Genomic DNA, 22385 nt, shown 5'->3' with positions numbered 1-22385 from the left:
CAGGAAAGCTATGGACTCCTGGTCAACTCTCTCTCTGGAGCCCAGCAGCCCCTGACTCGCTGCCACCAGACCCCCTCTCATCGCCCTCACACCCATGTTCCTGCACCCCCGGGTGCCAGGGCTGCCCAGGGTCAGCTCGCTGTCAAATGTTTCTACGGATCATCTTATAGGGCTGCGGTTTTGACACAACATTTCGCCCAACAAATCGGATCCGCTGCTGGCGTCAGTAACGGTCATCGTTTTATATTTGGTGACTGACATCACCGCTGAACCCGTCAGGTCCTCACAGGGCTGAGAGACACACTCATCATGTATTGTTTCAATTGTGTTGTGAACATTTTTCGCAATCTGATTGTAGAGCTGCAACTTTTGTGATTTATATCTCAATTATTATTTTTTTCCATTTATCGATTAGTAAAAAACTCCATCATAATTTCTCAGAGCGGACGATGAGATCTTTGAGTTGCTTGTTTTGTCCGAACAATATTTACAATACATCATTTGAGAAATTGGAACAGAGAATGTTTGACATTTTTGTTGCTGAATGACTTAAATGATTAATAAATTATCAAAATTGTTGATTAACTTTCTGTTGATCGTTGAATCAGCTAACTTTTTAAGCACAAAGTGATTTTTTTTTTTAATTGAACAGCCAAAAAGCATAAAGTACTTTTAATGTGTCTGTAGCTGTGATCCCTGCTTTTTCTTATAATAATATAATAATAATTAATAAAACTTCATCTGCTGTGATAATGACACTTTACGCCTACTGAGGTGCATTTCCTGTCAACAGGTAAACTGCCTGACACAGACATTTAAAGCACTTTCTGATCACATAGTTGTGGCTGCAGACCTGCAAATGTTACTACATTTTCTATGGAAGGATAAATCCTATATTTAGGGTGCTTCCGCACCTTACTCCGGTCTGTTTGCCTGGTACAGTTCATTTGGGCTGGTGTGAAAGCAGTCAATCGCACCCTGGTGCGAACCAAAAAAACGAACCGAGAACGCCTGAAAAGGTCCAAGTTGACTCTGGTTTGTGGTGTGAAAGCAAACGAACACAAACCACAGGATTTTATGATAGCAAATGTGATTTTAGCATGATTTCACATGCTAAACTACAAACAAATCCATCTGCTGATCATTAAATCTGTTCAGGAATCAATCTTACAATTGATCTGTATAAGCCCATGTATATAACCTATTTATGCAAATCAACACGTACGCACATCAGCGCGGGTAGTTTCCCTGATTAATATGTCAAAAGCTGTTAAATCTGCTGTGCTTATAGCCGACTCCGTCTACTTTGTCAGTTCATTAAGTCCATTAAAAGTGTGTGACAGCGATCCCACAGTAATAAGCCCAGAATCATTACTGTACCAGACGCCTCCTTTTCGTCCTGTCTCTATCTGTTAGTCATTATTTATAATGCGGTCGATTTGCAGTTTAATAATACTAATAATGCTTATAATCAGTGATTTCTTCGTGAGCTCTACGATGCCAAAGAACATAATTATACACATCAGAAACATTACAGTGCTGCATAAACTTCTGTCAGTCACCAGAATTTTGATTTCCCCACGGGGGGTCCTGATGATGCAGGATGACAATCGCACAAACAATCCAATCAACAATCTGTCAGTCTGTATAACTTCATGTTTACTCCTCTGGTTCGTTTGCAAAAAGGCAGTGTGAACAGGAACCGGACCAAAACTAAAATGCAAGAATGCAAGAATGCATAATTTTTTTCCCCTTGGTCCGGATCAAATGAACCCAACTACAGGTGTGAAAGCACCCTTAGATTGCAAGCTGATGTGTTCTTCTTCTTATTATTATCAAATCAACTTTAACTTACGTGTGGCTTTAAGGAGATAAATGGATTTGATGCCTCCGCCAACCAGTCAAGTTGCAGTTTACATCTATGTCTGTCCAAAATGTCATCACATCTCATTTTATCCTATTAATTTATTATTAATTAAAAAAATGTTGTGGAATTGTCATAATTAGCATGAACAAAATGTGTTTTGTGAGGTCACAGTGACCTTTGACCACCACAATCTAATCAGTTCATCCCTGAGTCCAGGTGGGCGTTTGTGCCAAATTTGAAGAAATTCCCTCCAGGTGTTCCAGAGATATTGTGTTCACGAGAATGGTCCGTCCGTCCGGACAACCCGGAAATATAATGCCTCTGGCACAAAATGACCATGCAGTCCAACGTGACGTGTAACAACTACACAATTTCTAACTTTGCAAACCTAAACACATATTGTAATATACTATATAGCAACATCCGGAGTACTTCATCATATTTATTCTTTCCCATATCGCTCACCTGTAGGAACCTACTGCTATGCACAAACCTGAGAGGTTTACTTTAATGTAGCTGGGCCAAATGAGAACTTCGACTTATAAAAATGTGCCGTCTCACACAGAGTTCTGATCCAGAGAAGAAGAAAAAGAAGAAGCAAGTGTGACGGGCCAACAGGAGTTAACAAAGCTGAAGCACTTTCAGTGTGAGAAACAGAAAGTGTATGAGAAATTGACTGTAAAAGCTCAGTCCACTCCCGCACAGCTCCATACATCCTCATTTTCATAAAAAGACACAGAGAGAGAGAGAGAGAGAGAGAGAGAAAGAGAGAGAGAGAGCGCTGGGAAATGGGAGGAAAAAGCTAAAGTGGACAGAACATCTTTATCCCACACCAAGTTAACAATTTTCCACTTGATTTAAGGAATGCTGGGATGTCTCTGGGGCCTATTAGAGAGCTCTCTGCTGGGCCAAAACCAGGAGGAGTCAGCACATTTACCAAGAGACAGAGAATGAGCAAAAGAAGCAAGAAAGAAGAAGAGCGAGAGAGAACGAGAGAGAGAGAGAGAGAGAGAGAGAGAGAGAGGGAGGAGATGGAAAAGACAGTAAAATAAAAAAAGGGACATCACATGCATTTACATCTTGGGCATTGAGCCGACACTCTCTTCCAGAGCAACTTCCAGTGAGTAGAACAGAACAATAAATGAGCTCAGGTTGCTGGAGTATTAACATACAGAGGGTAATGTTAAAGCAATGAAAGTTCACACTGTCAATAGATCTTAGGTCGCGTTCAGACCGACATTAGCACTGCATCAAACAAAAAAGCAGCCTCCCCATTCATTTCAATGAGACCGCTGTGTTGATGCGGTGGGGATGGGGCACAGATGGCTCCTTTGAAAAGATGCGACATCGTCTAGCAACTTTTGCTGCAAAGCAAAGCGACGTGATCTGGGAACGCACTATAACGGCCTATCAAGTATGTGCAAGCACAAATTCCAGGTAGAATATTATGTAACATGAATGATGAACAGGATACCTAGGCTGCAGTTAAATAGTCTTTTTTTTTTGCTTGGGAAGGTTCCTAACTGACTGGAATGACCCGGAAGTATTTAAGTGTCCGCCATGATAAGAGCTGGTTGAACTCTCTAAATGCTAAGGAAAGGGGCTTCAGTGCTTCCTTTCTTATCTCCTTTAGCATAGGATACACTGCACCATCGTTTACTAAAGGAAAAGGAGATAATGCTGTCCCACAATTCCTTGCTGCAGCACCGTTTTGTCCACCAATAACATCCGCCGCCGCTGTTTCATTGTACATGACAGATAGTAGGGCTGGGCGATATGGAGAAAATCAAATATCATAATATTTTTGACCAAATACCTCAATATCGATATTGCGATGATATTGTAGAGTTGACTTTTGGTGTTTTCACAAAATATTATTTACGCAGTGAGATTCTTGATAATTATCAGAAATGTGGATATAATGACTAAGTGGGTAAAGGCAAATAATAGGACAGCTATTAACTTACCTAGTCTGGTAAGTTCAGAAACTTTAGATCACTTTACTGTTATGCAGCCTTTAAAACCAGGAAAAGACAACACTTTTAGCATATTACAATATTACGATATCCGAAATCTAAGATAATATCTAGTCTCATGTCATGATATCGATATAATATTGATATATTGCCCAGCCCTAATAGATAGAGGGGACACGTCTCAAATAATAAGAAAACAAAACAAGAATCATCAATAAAATGAACAGTAAACATATACAGAAAATACTAAATAAATATTATATGTTCGAAAAGGAGTAGGCAAAAGAACACTTACGTGGTCCTACCCCATTTCTATAACTTCAATATGTTAAATATTGAACTTAATGTTTATCACATACATATAATATGTGGACAGGAATCCTTTATTGAATTGTAAAGCATCGAGTTTGTCACTGCACTCATTTTATAAGTGTTATAGATAAATAAACAAACACACACGCCGTTGCACAGTGTAAGTGCAGTCAGATTCTCTTAGCACCGCGGTTGTCTTTCTCCTTCACATCTTTCCTTGACCTAATGATGTTTTCCATCAAGGTCAAGGAAAAGGTGGTTAGGAAATGACACAGGAGGTCATTTATTGGACTATTCGACTGCAGCCCTGGTGTTTACCGGATGCCAATATCGGGAAAAGGGGGCCTTATCCTGAGTGGACGCATGTCAAGATGCTGCTAGTGCATGTTTATTCTGTAGTATAACATTTTTTTCAAGTATGAGACAGAAATGTGCAGGGTTTTAGAGTACACAAAGAAAAAGTTAAAAAGTGTATCTACTTATGATACTGTAAAGTTTTGTTTTTGAGGTGACAAAGAAAGAGAAACTGCTTTAAAAAGGTGAAAACTACTAACCGGCCGATCATCAGATAGCTCTCTGTTGCCGAATCAGCCAAATGGCTATTGATAAGAGCCAATATAAGAGATGACTATAGCCAATCGCACAAAAACTATGGATGACAGTTGGCCACAGATGCTCTGATGGTTGACTGTCGGCTCATCGTGTCAGGAACCGGGGGATGAAATGGACCCGATACAGGAGCCATATTTGAGGTAATGAAAAAAGGGTAAAATAATTAAAAACTGCTAAAAATTGATGCTGCGGAGCAAAGAAACGAGGGGGGGACAATTAGGAAGGCAGAGACAGATCCAGCGAGGTGGAGGGGTGAGCGCGAGACAAAGCCAGGATGAGGCAGGATGGAGGATGGAGGCGAGGAGGAGCAGACTTAACCCCTGAGCTGCTGGAGTGTCTGCCTGCCTGGCCCGTAGTGCCATCCTCAGCAGTTTTCCCATCTATAATTACTGCCTGCTATCCATCATAGAGCCACCAGAGCCTCACAGCACAGCGCTCCATAAACACACACACACGCACTCAGGCACAAACACACACACACACACACACACAGGGGGAAAATCACAGACCTAAGCACTTCAGCTAATAGAATAAATATTAATATCCCTTTTGTTTTCTATATCCTCATTTCCCCATGCACTATTTAAATGAGGTCTGACAGTGTGAAAAAGCATCTGTTTCACACTCGACGCTCAAAAACAAGCAGAGGAAGGAGGAGAGGGGGAGAGAGGGGGGGAGACAAAGGGAGGCAAAAACACAAGAGAGGGCAGGAGGGGAGGGTGTGTTTGAGGTGGACGAGGGGACAGTGTGTGCATGTGTGTGTGTGTGTCTCGGGTGTCCCGAGTCATGTGTAGGTGGCTCTCTGTTACCCATCAGGCCCGCAATGTGTCACTCAGACACTACAGTTATGCCATTATGGACCGCCACCCCCTGCAGCTGTTGCTGCCTGTGTGTCACTGTGTACATGTGTGCGTGTGTGTGTGCAGGGAAGATTGGTTACCAAACTACTTGTTTACCTAAGCCTCAGTTTAACTCCAGTGGAACTGTATACATGTTGTACAATATAATTATATGTTCAAAATGAACAACACAGCTTAGACAAAGAGCTTTGCAGACAAGTGACGGCGTCAACGCAGAGCTAAATACAATTCTACACGTGGTGAGATCAAACCAATGAACGCTGAGTCAAAACAGTGACATGTATTGTTTCAGTTATTCCATTCATACTGACACAGTGATACAGCCAGGGGTTGACTGGTCTCTGCTGACCAGTGTCCGTGACCCCGGTCCTGACCTGGGCTGAACACTGCGGTCAGATGCTGCCTGGCTTTGCTGAACAGGTGTCTGTACTTGGCATAGACTTCACTTCAAGATATAGATGTTTAAGTGTCATTTAACTGACTCCTCAAAGAGAGAGAGAGAGACAGAGCGAGCGAGAGTGAGAGACAGAGAGCAAGCAGAGAGAAGTGAAAGTGAAAGCTTACTTCATTTGTTGCTTTGTCATTCTTTGTAATTCTGTAATTTAGCAGAGCAACTTCTAGATCTACAGTTGCAGACGTGACAACTAGAGGTTACCCCGTCACCCTCAGTCTTATGAATGGGTCAATCCAGATCAGCTTAACTTTATACTCAAACTTAAGCAAGTGTTATTTATTTATTTATTTATGTGTTTCTCTACTATCTCTCTTTGTTCTCGTTGTGCTGTATTGTCCTTTAGGTGTTTTGTTGTCTGTTAAGGCAAGACACCCCAGGCTTAAACATCAGTTTTTCATGCACTGATGATTCCTGGAAGCTGCTTGACATCCTCCTGGAGCCATCCCTACTTATATGTTCACATTATATGTATCAATTTTTGGTATATGGATTGCCTATGTTGTATTTTCATTATGTTGTTATTCTGTACACACAACATTTATTGCACATCTATCTCTTAGACATTTGTGATATTGGGCTATACAAATAAAATTGACTTGAATTGACACTGGTCAATTTTGAGATTTATGTTATTTTAATCTTCCATAACATAGAAAATATCCAAAATACACATTTAAGTGTTCATTTTACGGCACTTTGTCTATTTGCGTCTGTAGAATTCACCAACATTTAGCATTAGATAATGCCTCATTTTCACATTAAAACATAACATGTCAGAGAACTTGTAATACAAAAAATAATTGTCTTCAAGTAAGTAATCAACTGGGGAAGTTTCATGGTGATATCTATTAGTTAACATTTTGCACCACATTCACCTGTAGTGTCTTGCAATATGTATGAAATTTTATCATACATATCTGTAAAGTCCGTTTTCTCAAAATGAGGTTTTTCTCAGATTCTCCACTTCAGTAGCACTTACAGACAGTAAACTCTCCAGTTTGATTCATATCTATATTCTGAAGGTTTTTACACAGGGCTTTATCATTCATAGCCTGATTTATAGAACATTTTATTCCTAAAAAACATGGCAAAATTAGGGGTTTTTTTATGGCTATTGACAGTATTTTCTTATTTATTGAGTGATACAAAGAGATATCCTAAATTCTCTTTGTAAAAACGTATGACCCTAAAATTCTTGTTACATTTTGTTGACATATCTACAAAACGAAACAAGAATTTTGAACCTGACTTTATACAATGTTGAGGTTTCTGTTACAGAAATGTATGCACATCAGTGCATATTTAAGACAATAATGCCTCATTTGCATATTTAAACAAATTTCAGAAAACTTGTAATAAAAGAAAAAAAAATATTCTAAGTAACCAACTGGGGAAGTTTCATAGTGGAATCTATCTGTTAAAACGCTTACCCTATCCACCTTTAGTGTCTCCCCTTGCTCACACAGTCTAGTTATAATGAGCCTGCCTCAGGTTGAACATCTTTGGTGTGTTTGTGTGTTACCTTCTCTCCCTCGGGACAGTAGCCTTTGACAAAGTCCTCGCACACTTCAGCTTTGCGGGACACGTAGACATGACTGTAGGGGCAGTCGCTGTTGTTACAGATTCCCTTCAGGAAGTAGGAACACACCGGCATCTGGAGAGAGTCAGACACAAATATGGAAGCCATCTGAACATGAGGAATTGTTCACAGTTGTTGACAAAAGACAGGGTAAAAAGAAGTATTCTATCAAAACAAATAGACTCTCCTTTTGTCATGTCAAAATTAGGGCTGTCAATCGATTCAAATATTATTATGGCAAACTGCAGCCCAACAGGCAACAACAGCTGTCAGTGTGTCAGTGTGCTGACTTGACTATGACTTGCCCCAAACTGCATGTGATTATCATAAAGTGGGCATGTCTGTAAAGGGGAGACTTGTGGGTACGCATAGAACCCATTTTCATTCACCTACCTAAAGGTCAGAGGTCAAGGAACCCCTCTGAAAATGGCCGCGACAGTTTTTCATCGCAAAAATTTTGCGTAACTTCGTAGCATTATTTAGCATTCTTCCGGACAATCTATGACATAATTGGTACTAAAGGATTCCTTATGTTATCTAGTTTCATGATTCTATGCTTTGTTATCGCGTTATTATCGAGTCAACTTTGACAAGCCTAGTCAAAATGATTCATCTGACGTGTGATGGAGGGATTGAAGCTGCCCAAAACTCCGGGATTATTGGCAAAATGTCTAAAAAGAGACTGAATTGAATTGATTTTGACTGAATCTGACTGCACTTTTGATCCTTGGCATTATTCCTGAAAACTTATGAGACAATAAATTGAGATTGGCTTCTGATAAGCAAGCAAAAAAAAAAGAAGTCTCCTGGTTAAAACTGCTGCCTCCAAATATTGGGCAATAAAAAGAAACGGTGGTTTATGTCATAGATAAGATGACACCGATACATCAGTTGAACATAGTGTTGATGTTTTGTTTCCTTTGCAGAGTCAATTTTGTTTCTGTTCTCCATCAAGATCGTCTCCCCTCCATGAGTCGTCCAATAGAAGAAGAAAACTGATACATAATAAAAGAAAACAACAACACCACAGAGAGAGCAGGGGCGATGAGAGCACATGACATTATATGAGTTTGTTAACAGACATGCGGCTCTAAAACCACCGTCATGTACGGTTCAGACATGTCCCGTGTGCCAAGCAATCTGTCACACTGAGCAGTTAAATGACCTTAATTGCAGTTGACAGCGGCAGAGTGAGAGTGAATGTGTGTCTTGACAGCGTGTGTGTGTGTGTGTGTGCAGAGAGATCTACTGTTTGGTGTGCGTGGGCGAGCCCGGTGGATGCCGGTCTAAATATACCGCCGAGGGGGGTTCGGTGAAGAAAGATGGGGGGTGGTGGAGGGTGGAAGGGGGTCGAGGGAGGCGGAGAGGGAGAGGGACTCCTCCTTGTTGGGATGGAATCAGTTGGACCTAATTAACTGCTACAGAAATATTTATCCAGGCTGCATCTCGTCCAGCTCTCATGATGTGTTTATGTGCTCTGGATGTGTGCACAGACTGGGCCAGTGGTGGAGGGAGGGGTGGGGCGGTCGTGTCCCCGTGTGTGTGTGTGTGTGTGTGTGTGTTTGTGGGGTGGGGGGGGGAGTAGGGTCGGGGGTGTCTGGTTCCGAGGTATTTGTGGTAGTGAGAGGGACAGGAGGGTGGGGTGCAAGATTCAAGGTTCGGGCTCACCTATCCACGCTAGTGCCCAGATCGGGTTCTACACCCACCCCTTAAAAACCAACCCCACTTCTTCCCAAGACCCCCATACGGTCCCGTTTAAGGGGTCCACATGAAATAAGAGCGGGAGTATCCTGTGGAGGGATGGGCCAAAGGTTTGTGGGGTGAGGGGGGCTGCTGGAGAGGTGGCATTACAAACAGACAGCTGGGCTCTCAGCACTTACAGGCAGCAGTGTGACAACCAACACAGGTGCAGGGCATTGTGTGTGTGTGGTGTGTAGTGTGTGTGTGTTTGGAGGGTGAGGCAGAGCACCTGTTGCAGGGTTGTTTGTTTTAAGGGGGGGAAAAAAAGAGGAAGAAAAACAGCTTTCCATTTTTGACACTTTCCCCTAGATGGGAAAGAGTATATACTATACTAAGCTACAGCTACCAGGTGACACGATGTGATGTGCAACTAATACATCCAAATGATCAATTTGAGTTCGAGGGCACTGAAGCTACAAAGTCTAAGAGGAGGTGGAGTGACAATGACGTAAAATCTGTATCACGGAAAATTAATGATCAGAATAACCTCAAAAATATATATATTTTTTTAAATTATTTCATTCACCAGTGCATGTAATTCCTGTCTCATGTTGACTCACTTTGGATATATTTGTCCTGTTTAATTAGAGTACAACCAGTTAAAGGTACTGGGCTGCTGGCTGACTGGTTGGGTGAACTTGTGGTTATGTGTTGAGTTTTGTGCTGTGATAACTATATAAGAAGTGGAGGTAGGCACCGTGACGTCACCCATTGGTTTGTGGACTGCCGTTTTGAAGCCTAAAGTTTGGTATTTTGGTCGTCGCCATCTTGGTCATTTGCAACCAGAAGTGACAGGAGAGGGTGGAGTTAAGTACAACCAATCGCTGAATAAGACATTTTTAGACGACCAAAATATTATAATTAAGTTTCATGAACTGAAAACACACTGTGAAAGGGTTCAAGTTCTAAGACGAAAACACGGACAACTCCCAGAACGGACAACGCCGTGGTAGCGACCTGTCAATCACAAGGTAGCCACGCCCTAAAGCATCCCCTGCTTTATGGTCTATTTGACTCTAAATGGGACCATAATTTACTAAATGAACATCATGCTGTATTGATGAAGATTTGAAACTAGAGATTGAGACCATAAACTCATGTTTTCAATGTTTACTGAGGTAATAAATCAAGTGAGAAGTAGGCTCATTTTCTCATAGACTTCTATACAATCAGACTTCTTTTTGCAACCAGAGGAGTCGCCCCCTGCTGGCTATTAGAAAGAATGCAAGTTTACGGCACTTCCGCATTGGCTGATCTTTTCAGAACCAGAGGTTGCCCACTGCAAAACCTTCAGTGGAATCATATTGTGACAAAATAATATTAATTAAAAAGAAAAAATGAAGTTAAAGTGACGATTTCGAGAACATTTTAATTAAAACCAACAAAATTAGTTCATAGTTATTAAATTAGTTAATTTTTTTTGCACATGTGAAGAGTTTTGTCAGATTGAATGCACAACAGGAATATGGTTCATTCCATTAGATGACTTAAGATGTAATTTTGCATAAATCTGTCACACTGTGATGTATTGATATTGAAAACAATATTTTCATTAGTGATTAATCTGACAATTATTTTCTACAGTCAATGTATTAATTAATCATATAGTCGTTTGTGAAAAATGCCCATCATCATTTTCCATATCCGAAAATGACATATTCAGAATTGATTGTTTTGGGTGAAACTAGCATTCAGCATTTAATCAATCATCAAAATTGTTGTCCGTTGACTAAATATGGTCATATTAATTCCAGCCAGACTGACTGAGTTGTTGTTGCTCCCGAGCAGGATAAGGTGTGTAACCACAGGTCTGAGGTGAAGATCGTGTTCCGTGCTGCGGTACGTGTAAACCAGAGCGAGACACCTGTGCTTAACTCACACATTTGCTACTTTGTTTTTTTCACACGCTCACAAGGAAGGAGGTGATGCAAGAGGAGAAAGCAATACACACACACACCAGATCCATCCAGCTGGTCTGTAGATGGAACAGGTGACCCAAGAAAGCCCTAACCTTTAGGCTACTCGTCTACCCATAAGCCCCTGCCTCAACCCCCCCATCGGGTCAAGTCTTCCTCACTCCTTCCCATGCCATGGAAATAGGAGTCATGCCAAGAACGCAAATACGATCCACGATGACTGTACCCAATAGTGTGTCATCTTATATCTACATACTGTACCCAAGCTTGGCCTTTGCAATGAAAACCCATAAAACACTATGTTGTTGAACGGTCATGTGTGGGCACACGTTACCTTCTCCTTGGCCACCTTATGGGAGAATGGGCAGGTCCCGTCTGCCTGCTTGCACGTCCCTCGCAGAAACCTGCACAGAAACAACGGAAACAAGTCTGAGAACACAGAACCTGATAGAGATGAAAAGTGAGAGGAGCTGCTGGTTCTGAATGTTTTCTTTAAATGATATCCTCTATGTACCTCAAAAAAAAAGTCATGTTTTTTCCCTGGAGCTGTACCCAATTCAGACACTTTGTTGTTGGAATTTGGAACAAAACACTGTGTCATAGTCGCTGAATTTATCCAAAATGGATTCGTATCCCCAAAGGGAAACTTCACCTCACTTCACTTCATTCAGAAATGTACTTTGCTTCTTGTTACCTCAGTTGGATGTTTGACCTTCACTGTGCAGCATGATGTACATCAAGAGTTTGACACCTGACGGCTGTTCACATTCATCTCTGTGTCCATCTCGGGTCTCTGTGCCCATCTCGAATCTCAGTTTAACACATGTACAAACATTTTATGACATCACCACTAGTTTGGAAGTCAATCATAGTCCAGTATTTCAATTATGATTGTGGAAACTTGAAGTCCCCAGTGCACATGAACAACATTTGCGTATTCATAGATTCAGGATTTTTAAATGAGAGGAGTAGATGTAGTTTTAATACATTTTAAACTAGGTAATCAAACATTTTTGGGGAAAAATCGGACAAATTATTATTTAAAGAGGACTTATTATGCTTTCGTGCTTTGTCTCTTTCCTTTAGTGTGTTATATAGTTTTTTTGTGCATGTCAAAAGGTCTGCAAAGTTACAAAACCCGAAGTCCACGCCAAAGAGCGAAACACTGCTCCTGAACTGCCTGAAACGCCTTGCTTGAAGTCCTGCCTTTTCTTCCGTAACGTGGTGATGTCACCAAGTAACTCAGTAACTAGTTAGGCACGCCCTCAAACAAAACTAGTCATGTCTTAAAAACTTAAGATCCCCTCTGGACATTATTTGTGTACACAGGCTTGTAGATTTTACTTTTACTGTTTAATGCAGCTGCTTATCTTTTGTTGTGATGATTTAACAAGGAACATTTTTCTTTTCTTAATATTTTTTAGGGGTTAATTTTTATGCTGTGATTAGAAAGTGACAGTTAAGGAGGCGACACGACATCGGGGGGGAGGGGAATTATGGGGAATGATGTGAAAAAATGCTCCAGCCAACCAGGGGACAATGCGGTTCGATGAGGTCCATATAAGCCTTGAAGTGCTGCGAATACTAGTTATCTAATACCTCCCTCTTCATAACTGTATTGGGTGTACACTGGGTAGAGTGGCAATGGAGGAATATCCCTCTTTACTGGACCAAAGATCAGAGCACTAATCTCCCCACCCTGATCCTTCACGTATAGCGAAATGGTTCTTGTGTGTTTACTGTACGCTACCTGGTGCAGACGGCAACCTTGTCCGGGTCGTGGATGTAGGGACAGCTGTTGCCACGGTTACACTTGCCGAAGCGGTTGTAGTACATGCAGTACTGCTTCTGTGGTTTCTTCTGACGAGCCTGTCGGATTATGGCGAGGCTCCGCTGGACTGCGCGGCTGGTTTTAGAAAAACACAGACAAACCACAGGTATCCACAAATCAATAACAAGCAGCTAGTGGTAACCAAAGAGGACAAATTGTGCCAGGATTCAAGTTCCAACCCCTCACCCCTGAGAGGAGCTCCGGGGTGAAGGTATCCACCATATGCTAATTTTAATTTTAAAAGATTACTTCTGGCTTTACAGCCCTCAGTTGACAGTGATGAAAGGCAGTTAATGTTGGGAGAGGGAGAGAGGGGGATCAAATGTAAAAGTCTTGGCTGGACTGGACTTCTTGTGGTGCTGTTGTATGCCAGCAGGATGGCCCTCATACAACTGTTAAAGGAACAGTGTGAGCCTTTCACGTTTTTACCAGGGCTGTCAAAGTTATTGTGATAATAACACGTTAACGTGAATTTGTTTTAACGCCGGTAATTTCTTTAATGCATGAATGCAATCGATGTTTTGGAGGTTGTAGCGGGCCCATTTAAGCTAGAGTGAAGATACTGGTATCATATGAAACTAGAAAAACCCAAGGAATCCATTGGTATCAACCATGTCCCATTAGCTTGTCACAAAGGAGGATAAATAATGCTCCTAACTTGCGCCACATTTTGGCAAAGAAAAACTGGCATGGCCATTTTCAAAGGGATCCCTTGACCTCTGACCTCAAGATATGTGAATGAAAATGTGTTCTATGGGTACCCACGAGTCTCCCCTTTACAGACATGCCCACTTTATGATAATCACATGCAGTTTGGGGCAAGTCATAGTCGAGTCAGCACACTGACAGCTGTTGTTGCCTGTTGGGCTGCAGTTTGCCATGTTATGATTTGAGCATATTTTTATGCTGAATGCAGTACCTGTGAGGGTTTCTGGACCAATATATGTCATTGTTTTGTGTTGTTAATTGGTTTCCAATAATAAATATATACATACATTTGCATAAAGCAAGCATATTTGCCCACTCCCATGTTGATAAGAGTATTAAATACTTGAAAAATGTCCCTTTAATGTCAATTGAACAATTTGAACAGATGAAAAATGTGCAATTAATTTGCAATTAAACACGATTAACTATGGACAATCATGCAATTCAATATTTTAATCAATTGACAGTCCTAGTTTTTAAGTTACCTGAAGGCCACTGTATCTCTCTGACACGCTTGTGAAACTGTGGTAACGTGAGACGCGGAGTGCAAAACCGTGGTACCGCCAGCCACCGTCTGACTTCAGTTGCTCCTTAAGTAGTGTTATTATGGTAAGGATGGCCTCTGAGTGAGGTGAACAGCGTTACCATGGTTTCGCACTTGGCTGCTCATGTTACCGCAGTCTTGGAAAGGGAGGAGTGAGCGGAGGGTAATTCAGTTGGCTGCAATCTGCAACCCCACCACTAGATGCCGTCAAATCTTACACACTGTACCATTAAGTTAAAAGTTGGATATGTATGCAGAAATGTTCGCTCCACTTGTGCTTGAATGCTTCTGATGAGAAGAGATGAAACAGGTTGGCGGTGTGATATGCTTACCTGGCTAAATGGCGAGAACTGGAGGTTCGATTGAAAGCAGGACTCATGGAGGAGACGTGGGCGGGGCCGAAAGACCTTCCTAAATGTGGAGAAAAGAGACACGTGAAATTAAATATAAAAGGGATTCTGTGTTCTGTTTTCAGTTTAACCTAGCAAATAATACTCACATTAAATCAACAGAAATGGTAGTGATGAACTCTTAATCCACTAATTGGGCGTGTTGTTTTTGTCCCATGGATACAGCAAAATGTTTCGTTTCTTTGTTACAAAATATGTCAACTTTCTCTCCAATACCTGCAGTCCCTGCTACCTCATGTAAATGTCCAGATCCACTCCCCGCGTCATTTTAGTATCAAACCGATGTAAAATTACAAACGTACAAACTGCTATTTTGCTCTATGAAAGCACAAATACAAGACCACACCACATCTTTACATCAACAACACAAGTATAATCACGCACTTACAGCTTAACTGACACTGATCTGTAACTGTTTGTGTTTTTACACTTTGCCTATATTACCAGTACCAACATGACACATGTCCAGGAGCAATATTTCTGCATGTCCTACATTGCATTAAAGGAATAGTTTGGGTTTTTTGAAGGGGGTTTGTATATAATAGCACAAACTAACTAACCGATCGGGGCAGCGGAAGACCAACAACTCACATGTTCTGTGAGGTAAAATTACAGTTTTTTTCTAATGGAGTCTGGTGGCTTTGGTGAGAGCATAGATGGATACAACGGATTCAGTTGCCCGTTGGATTGGGCTGTCTGACGGTAAGGGAGAGCGGTGAATGTATTCTAAATATAGTGTACATTTAAAACTGATTTTTTTTTAGGTGGGCCTTTCTTTTATGTGGCTAAAATAAGTTTTGCTGCCGGCCCCGTCCACAGCAGTACATTGCTTTGCCTCCATGCGGTAACTCCTGTCTGCTTCTCCAAACTGGGGGCGTGCCGACTGTAATCTACTGTAGGTAATACACTGACTATGGGTAAGTACCTCATACAACTCCACTTCAAAACACCCAAATTATCCCTTTAACTCCTCTTAACTGACTTATGTTGTGAAATGTTACCACAATATCACAAGCAATTAGTTTGGCATGGTGATGAAGACACGGATTACATATCTGAAAAGAGCGTGGAGGTGTTTTTTTTGTCTCTTTATTCATCCTGCACGTTTTGATGCGTGTTACAAAAGTCTCATCTAAAATAAAACAATTTAAAAATACTATTGGTGCTATTCACATCCAATATGACAGAAGTGAAGCTGTCTTGAGTGTGTGTTTGTGCAGCCAAATGCAATAACAACCTGATATGTGCGGGGTTATTTATACTGTGGTGGTGGTTTGACGCATTGGTGCCAAAGCCAAACGTGACGTCCAGCTCTGTCTGAGAACATCATAAACACTATGTACCCAATGCACTCCACAAACGCTGGAGGGAAAGGTGTGTGTGTGTGGAGGGTTGTTGGAGGCCATGAGAGGAGTGGAGAGGAGGACAAGGAGGCTGAGGTTACAGATGGCAGTTGATCTTATTCAGGCCTCTAATTTCTGAACTTTTTTTAGCTGTTAAGGCTCTCATCAAGTGGGCGCTCTGGTGTGATTTAAGCGGAGCTGAATTACAAGGCCGGTGGCTCCAGACCAAAAACAAATGTGAAGCTCGCCGGGGAGGAAGATGTGAAATCACAAGTCCTGCTGGGAGGATACCTGAGGTACATGTGTTTCTGGAGAATGCAAGGGAAGTGTGTGTGTGTGTGTTGGGATGCCGGTCACGAGTTTAACAGAATGGAGCTCTTCAATTTCACCTGCAGGTGTAGTGGCTACAGAATGTGTATGTGAAAGAAGTGTGAAGGAGGTGGAGGCAGATCCGGGCTTTAATCTGCACCGTCCGGTTCTCCGGACCCCTCCCCCTCTCTGCTCTGACAGATGACAACTTTATTATTTCAGATGGCAAAATCCAGCCAGCTCCTGTAAGTCTATTAGAGAGCATGTGGGCAGAGCTGCAGCCACAAACATGAATAAACACTCCTTTATCACCTCGGGGTGCACACTGACTCGCTGCCATCTAATCCATGTCCAGAATAGGGCCGGGTATCAAACCTCAGGACATTTTTGGTACCGACTGAAATGTGTCCGATGCACTGACTATCAGATGCTAGTATTAAATAACAGGTCAGATTCACACTCTTCTTTATTCTGCTACAGTTCCGGATTTAGATTGAATTTTTGCCAATATGAGACTGTACACGCAAAGTTCTTGTACAGCTGATTGTGGTGTGTAGACAACATTTAGAAGTGTTGTGTTAAATGAAATAAAGATTTTGTAGAAAAACATGTTTTTAGTTTTCAAACATATTGAAAAAAAAGAACAAGTTGTGGTGTCATACCGGGTATCATATTGGCAATCAGGCATTTCAATTGATACCCAGGCAGCCAGTCTTGGATGAACAAACTTGTAATGTGTGTGCAGCACATAACCTCTAACCCTTGTGATCTGAGGTGCTTTTATTACAACAATTTCAATTGATGCATATACAGTATATTAACCAGATTCTAAATCAAACACTTCACTACACTTGTACACTGCAAGTGAAGAAAAATAAAATCTGAAATGAGAATCATTATCAACACATTCATCTAAAAATGTTGGAAGTTAAAACATTTTTTTTTAGTTTAAAAAAAAAAAACACAAAAAAAGGAATTGGATTTGGCTACAGTAGCTGCACTTTGGCTACACTTTACTGCTCCTATTAAGATTAGCTAAGAAAACATCATTAAGCCACACAGCATATGAACCGGCGGTGCTTAGATCAGATGACCAATGTGTTACGATGTGTGTGTGTGAGCCAGCCACAGCTGAGGGCTGCGCCCACATGCACCGTGGTCACAACCAGCAGAGGTCTACTACATAATACTTAAAGGTAGGGTTGGTGGTGTTGTTCAAATCCTTTTTTTTTTTTTGTCCTATCTGTTGAAATTCTCATTACATCCTGACATCAATCAATAAATCAAATGCCCTGATGAAAAAAAGAAAACAAATCTGGTATCTGTGACTGTCGCAGGACTGTAGTAAGCCCGTCCAATCATTTCACTCGGCCCTGCACAAAATCTGTATGTCGTCAGTGTTGCCGACACAGTGACGGTCGGAGTACCTGTTCGGTTGATCGACATGTTGGACCCCACGGTGCGGGAGAGCTTATTGGCCGACACCCGGTACAGGGAACCACGAATCCAGCACATGCTGCTACCCCTCCAGTGCTGGGTGGATGACGGGTGTCTGTCGTGGGGAGCTCGCATGCGGCTCTGAAGGAAACTCCTGAGAGGAAGAGGGACAGAAGAAGAAAAACAGATGAAATCAGATATAAGAAAACATTTGGAAATGATCTTAAAGTTATACATTCACTTAAAGGATTCTGCTTTATTTATTACAACTTTGAATGATTATTAATTATGTGTGAAATTTTCATTTTCATGCCATCCTCTGAGGTGGGACGATACTATCTGCTCATCCCTCTCCTCAGTTCCACCCCTCTTTTCAAGCTCTTTCACTAGATCTCCCCTCCTCACTTTATGTTTCCCATCCTCCAGACTCCCCTCCCTCTCTCTCCCTCCCATGTCACAGCACTCTGTTAAATTGCTCCTCTAATGGAAAGGACGGCAGTGTGGAAATGGAGAGAATTGAAAAGAGGAGAGGAGGAAATCAATGAGATAATAGGCAGGGCAGGGGGCCAGAGCAGCGAGGTTGGCCCCTACACTGGAGCGAAGAGACCACACACACACACACGCAGTATCACAACACACTCCTGCTACAGTATGTACAGTACACACAATCACAGGCCTCTACACACACATGCTCACCATTCAGAAGTCACTCAGTAGACTCGGTGTATGTGTGGGGCGGCTGTACGCGCGAAGCTTGCTGGGTGGTGGTGGGGCGGTGCAGGGGTTATGGCGATAAATTGCGCTGTCCTGTCACTTCTATTTGGGGCGGATTGGGGCTGGTGTGCAGGGTGCCGCTGGAGGTAATTTGCTGCCGTATTTCAGATGGGCTGGAAATGGGTTTAGAGCGAGAGTTCATGCCTCCCATTACAAAGAGAAGAGAGGGTTACCCCGAATGCACGCCGCGCACAAAACAACTGACACGGACGCTTAACACGCCGCAGCCCGGCGGGGAGCTGCTGCACTGCTACAAATAAGGAAAAAAACAAGAGGAAATATCAGCCATCAGCTGCGTTTCACGTACACGGCCTACCTGACTGCGCGCCCATAATTCAGCAGCACAGACACTCAGTTTCACACTGATACAAGATCAGTGGCTGCCCTACACAGGGCAACTGCAGCCAGGGGAGCTGTAATGGAGGCTAATGTTGGAGCGCTGACTGCCACCCAGGGAGGCTTAAACAGGGACCGGGCGGCCTAGGGAGCCACAATGGAGGTTAATGGGGATATGACATGAACAGTTAACACAGACGGTAGTTAACCCTGATACTGGGCTGCAGTCGGGGGGGGTGACCGACCGGTAGGGTTGGGCATCGAGTCCATTTCTAAAAGAATCCTTAAGAAATTTTAATTTGGATTCTGCTCATCGGTTCCTAAACAACTACACATTGGTGCTCTTTCTGGACTGGATGGTGCTGCGCAAAGCGATGCATTTTTTTTTAGTTTTGTCTAGGCACTAAGGGAAGATCAATAAGAGCTGCAAGCACACTAGTCTGGGTAAACCGTGCACCATGGACCGCAGGTTTTATTCTCTGCTCCGATTGCCAACATCTGTTTGCTGTAAGTGCAACCATCTTCTCTCTCTCTCTCTCTCTCACTCAACCACACACTTGCATCGCACACACTACGCACATACTACGCACACACTATTGCACTGAGCTATTCCTTAAAGCAGCTACGCTAACACCAGTCATCATTTTTAACCCAGTCGTATTTTTTTCTCCAAGATGCAATGAATGTTCTATCGTGTTTCAACAATAGGCTGAATATAAAGATGGACGACATGACAGCCCCTTAAAAGTGAAGCCAAAACATCTCAGACGCCCCCTGGTGGCTGGCTGCAGTATAGGTCATAAACCCCGCCCCCCTCAATGTTAGCGGATGGAGCATCATACATTTTCCTAAACATAGTTTCTGTCATTCTAGGTAGTTCTTATCACTGATGTATGGTCAAGTGTTTAAGTGCATTATTCTGATAAATCTGGTTTTAATTAGTTATTTGATGCTATAAAAAGGGGGTGCGAACTTTAACTTTCTAAAACCGCCTGTGTAATAGAACACGTGTCAATTTCATCATGAATGTAGTTATAAAGATATTATGGTTAGTTGTTGTGACTGCCTAGCTAAACTGCTACTGTGGTGCTAACGTAGCAGCTACGTAGCTCATGCTAACAAGCTGTAGCCGTGCTCGGCTCATAATTGGCTTGAGCGGGTATGTGGGCGGGACCTCGATACCGCAGCTCCAGACCCTGATCACTACTGCACAGACTCTGGCTCCAAAAATCTCAAGATGGCATTTCTCATATTCCAATATTTTTGCTTCACTTTTGTACAGTGGGAGGAAGTGGAGACGCGTCGTCCATCTATATATACAGTCTATGATTCAAATAGTTTGTTGTTGATATTGACCGCCGTGTCATCTATGAAGCAAGCCTGCCTGTATCTGTTATTGTCTACCCTCTACTTTTAGTATCTTATCTAAGGGCAGAACAGAGCGAAGACCTAGTGACGTCACTCGCCAAGCAATGTCCGGAAAATTGTTTGTATGAAACTTTTTCGAGGGCTGGCCCGATCGGGAAACTGGCTGATTGTATTTAGTGGCCTGACGTATGTTGGACTCTGTGTCATTCCAGCAAGTTTCAGTGTTACAGTTGCAGTACAGTGAATTAAGAAAAAGAAAGAACATATTATATTTGAATAATAGCAACCAAATTAAACTGTATGAAAATAATTCACAGGTTCCATAAACTGTATGAAATGAATTGTGAATATGAATTGAGTAAAAGTTTTAAAAATAAAAGTTTGTTTTTCTGGGAAATAAGCATGTGACCTGTTTTGACCCTGCCCCCTCAAGGAATCGAAACAACAATCATTAAGTATTTTGTGCACAAATGAAGCTCTCAGACTTCTGTGCACGGCCACGTGAATGAGTTTCACCCCGAACACCATTATTGAAAACCGCCTCTGTAGGAGCAGATTATCTTAACAACAAGGTAATCTGCCTCTAATGAGGGTGGGGGAAGAGGAAGGAAAGGAGGAAGCAAAAAGTGGAAACAACATCCGAATCAAAACAGCATAAAAGGCATAACGTCATTTAAAAAGGAGTAGGTGTTTTTTCTGTCTGTCTCCAGACTCTCCTTGACCTGTTCCCCGTGATGCCCTTGACCTCCAGAGAGATATCTGTTATCAGAGACGCTCCAGGCCCATCTGATGCACAAATCCTCCCAAGCTGGACAACCAGGGGGGAGCCCTTTCAATGTTGAACACACACTGTTCACTGTCTACATTTCTGCTACAAGGCCTTGAGGGACACATCCATACTGCCATCATACAAACTGCTCAACAATTTAAAGCTGCAATAACCAATATTTTCTATATTAATTAATAAAACAACACGTAACTCATAGTGACAAACCCATGTGGGATTATCACCAGTTTTTAGCCTCTTTTAGCTCTTTGTTTCACAGCAGTTCCACTTGCAAGAATCCACAAAGAGAAACAATTTAAGACAAGAAACAGGGAAACATACATTTAACATACTTCTACAATCAGCGCAGACAATATATTCAAGACCCTTCAACGTATATTAGAGTAATGTCTACCTGAGCAGAGAATGAAATCACTCTTACTCTGTGTGTGTGTTATAATCCGAGCTTCTCCGTGCTTTATTGATATAGCCGGGCCGGTCGCGCGTGCCTTTTATTGCTAGTGGGTTTGCCCCACTGGCTACCTAACCGCCACTGGTCTGCACTGCATTCATACAGAGGTTACAGCTTATAACGCAGTTCAGACTGTCGGCGTCATAGAAGTGTAGCACCCAGTCTCCGGTTCCCCCCCAGGTTAACTCTGTCAGCACTGTTGCCTTTTTTCTTTTCTTTTTTTTTTTCTTATTATTGTTAGCGCTGTTAGCACCTTTGGCTGCAAGCTGCTGGCTCAGTCGTCGCCATGTTGAGAGCCGTGTGGAGGCAAGCGATATGCTCTGAATTTCAAATTTGGCACCTTTAATATGTAGGGCTGTCAAAATTGTTTAACGCCACTAATTTCTTTAACACATTAACACAACTTGCACTTTTTAGGTTGTAGCGGGCTCCGTTTTAAACCTAGAAGATACTGGTATAATATGAAACTAGAAAAACCTAAGGAGTCCTTTCGTATATACTAGCTTGTCGAGAAGGACGCTAAATAACGCTCCAAACTTGTGCAAAATTTTGACGAGGAAAAACTGGCATGGCCATTTTCAAAAGGGTCCCTTGACCTCTGACCTCAAGATATGTGAATGAAAATGGGTTCTATGGGTACCCACGAGTCTCCCCTTTACAGACATGCCCACTTCAAGATTAATTACATGCAGTTTGGGGCAAGTCATAGTCAAATCAGCACACTGACACACTGACAGCTGTTGTTGCCTGTTGGGCTTCAGTTTGCCATGT

The 22385-nt window shown here is 42.2% G+C and overlaps 1 protein-coding gene across 1 annotated transcript in view; it reads right to left on the bottom strand.

The window, feature by feature from the left end:
• zc3h3 (zinc finger CCCH-type containing 3) overlaps nt 1-22385 on the bottom strand; it is a 75778-nt gene that overhangs the window by 4828 nt on the left and 48565 nt on the right. The window contains exons 5-9 of the mRNA XM_037769554.1: nt 17889-18052; nt 14732-14810; nt 13067-13222; nt 11651-11720; nt 7604-7735 (exon numbers count right to left, since the gene is read on the bottom strand). Coding sequence (XP_037625482.1) covers nt 7604-7735; nt 11651-11720; nt 13067-13222; nt 14732-14810; nt 17889-18052 — 601 coding nt within the window. The remainder of the gene's footprint in view (nt 1-7603; nt 7736-11650; nt 11721-13066; nt 13223-14731; nt 14811-17888; nt 18053-22385) is intronic.

Source organism: Sebastes umbrosus, chromosome 5, assembly GCF_015220745.1.
Source record: "Sebastes umbrosus isolate fSebUmb1 chromosome 5, fSebUmb1.pri, whole genome shotgun sequence".
Taxonomy (NCBI): domain Eukaryota; kingdom Metazoa; phylum Chordata; class Actinopteri; order Perciformes; family Sebastidae; genus Sebastes; species Sebastes umbrosus.
Note: the sequence above shows the minus strand (reverse complement) of the source record. Positions and strands in the feature narration are given on the sequence as shown.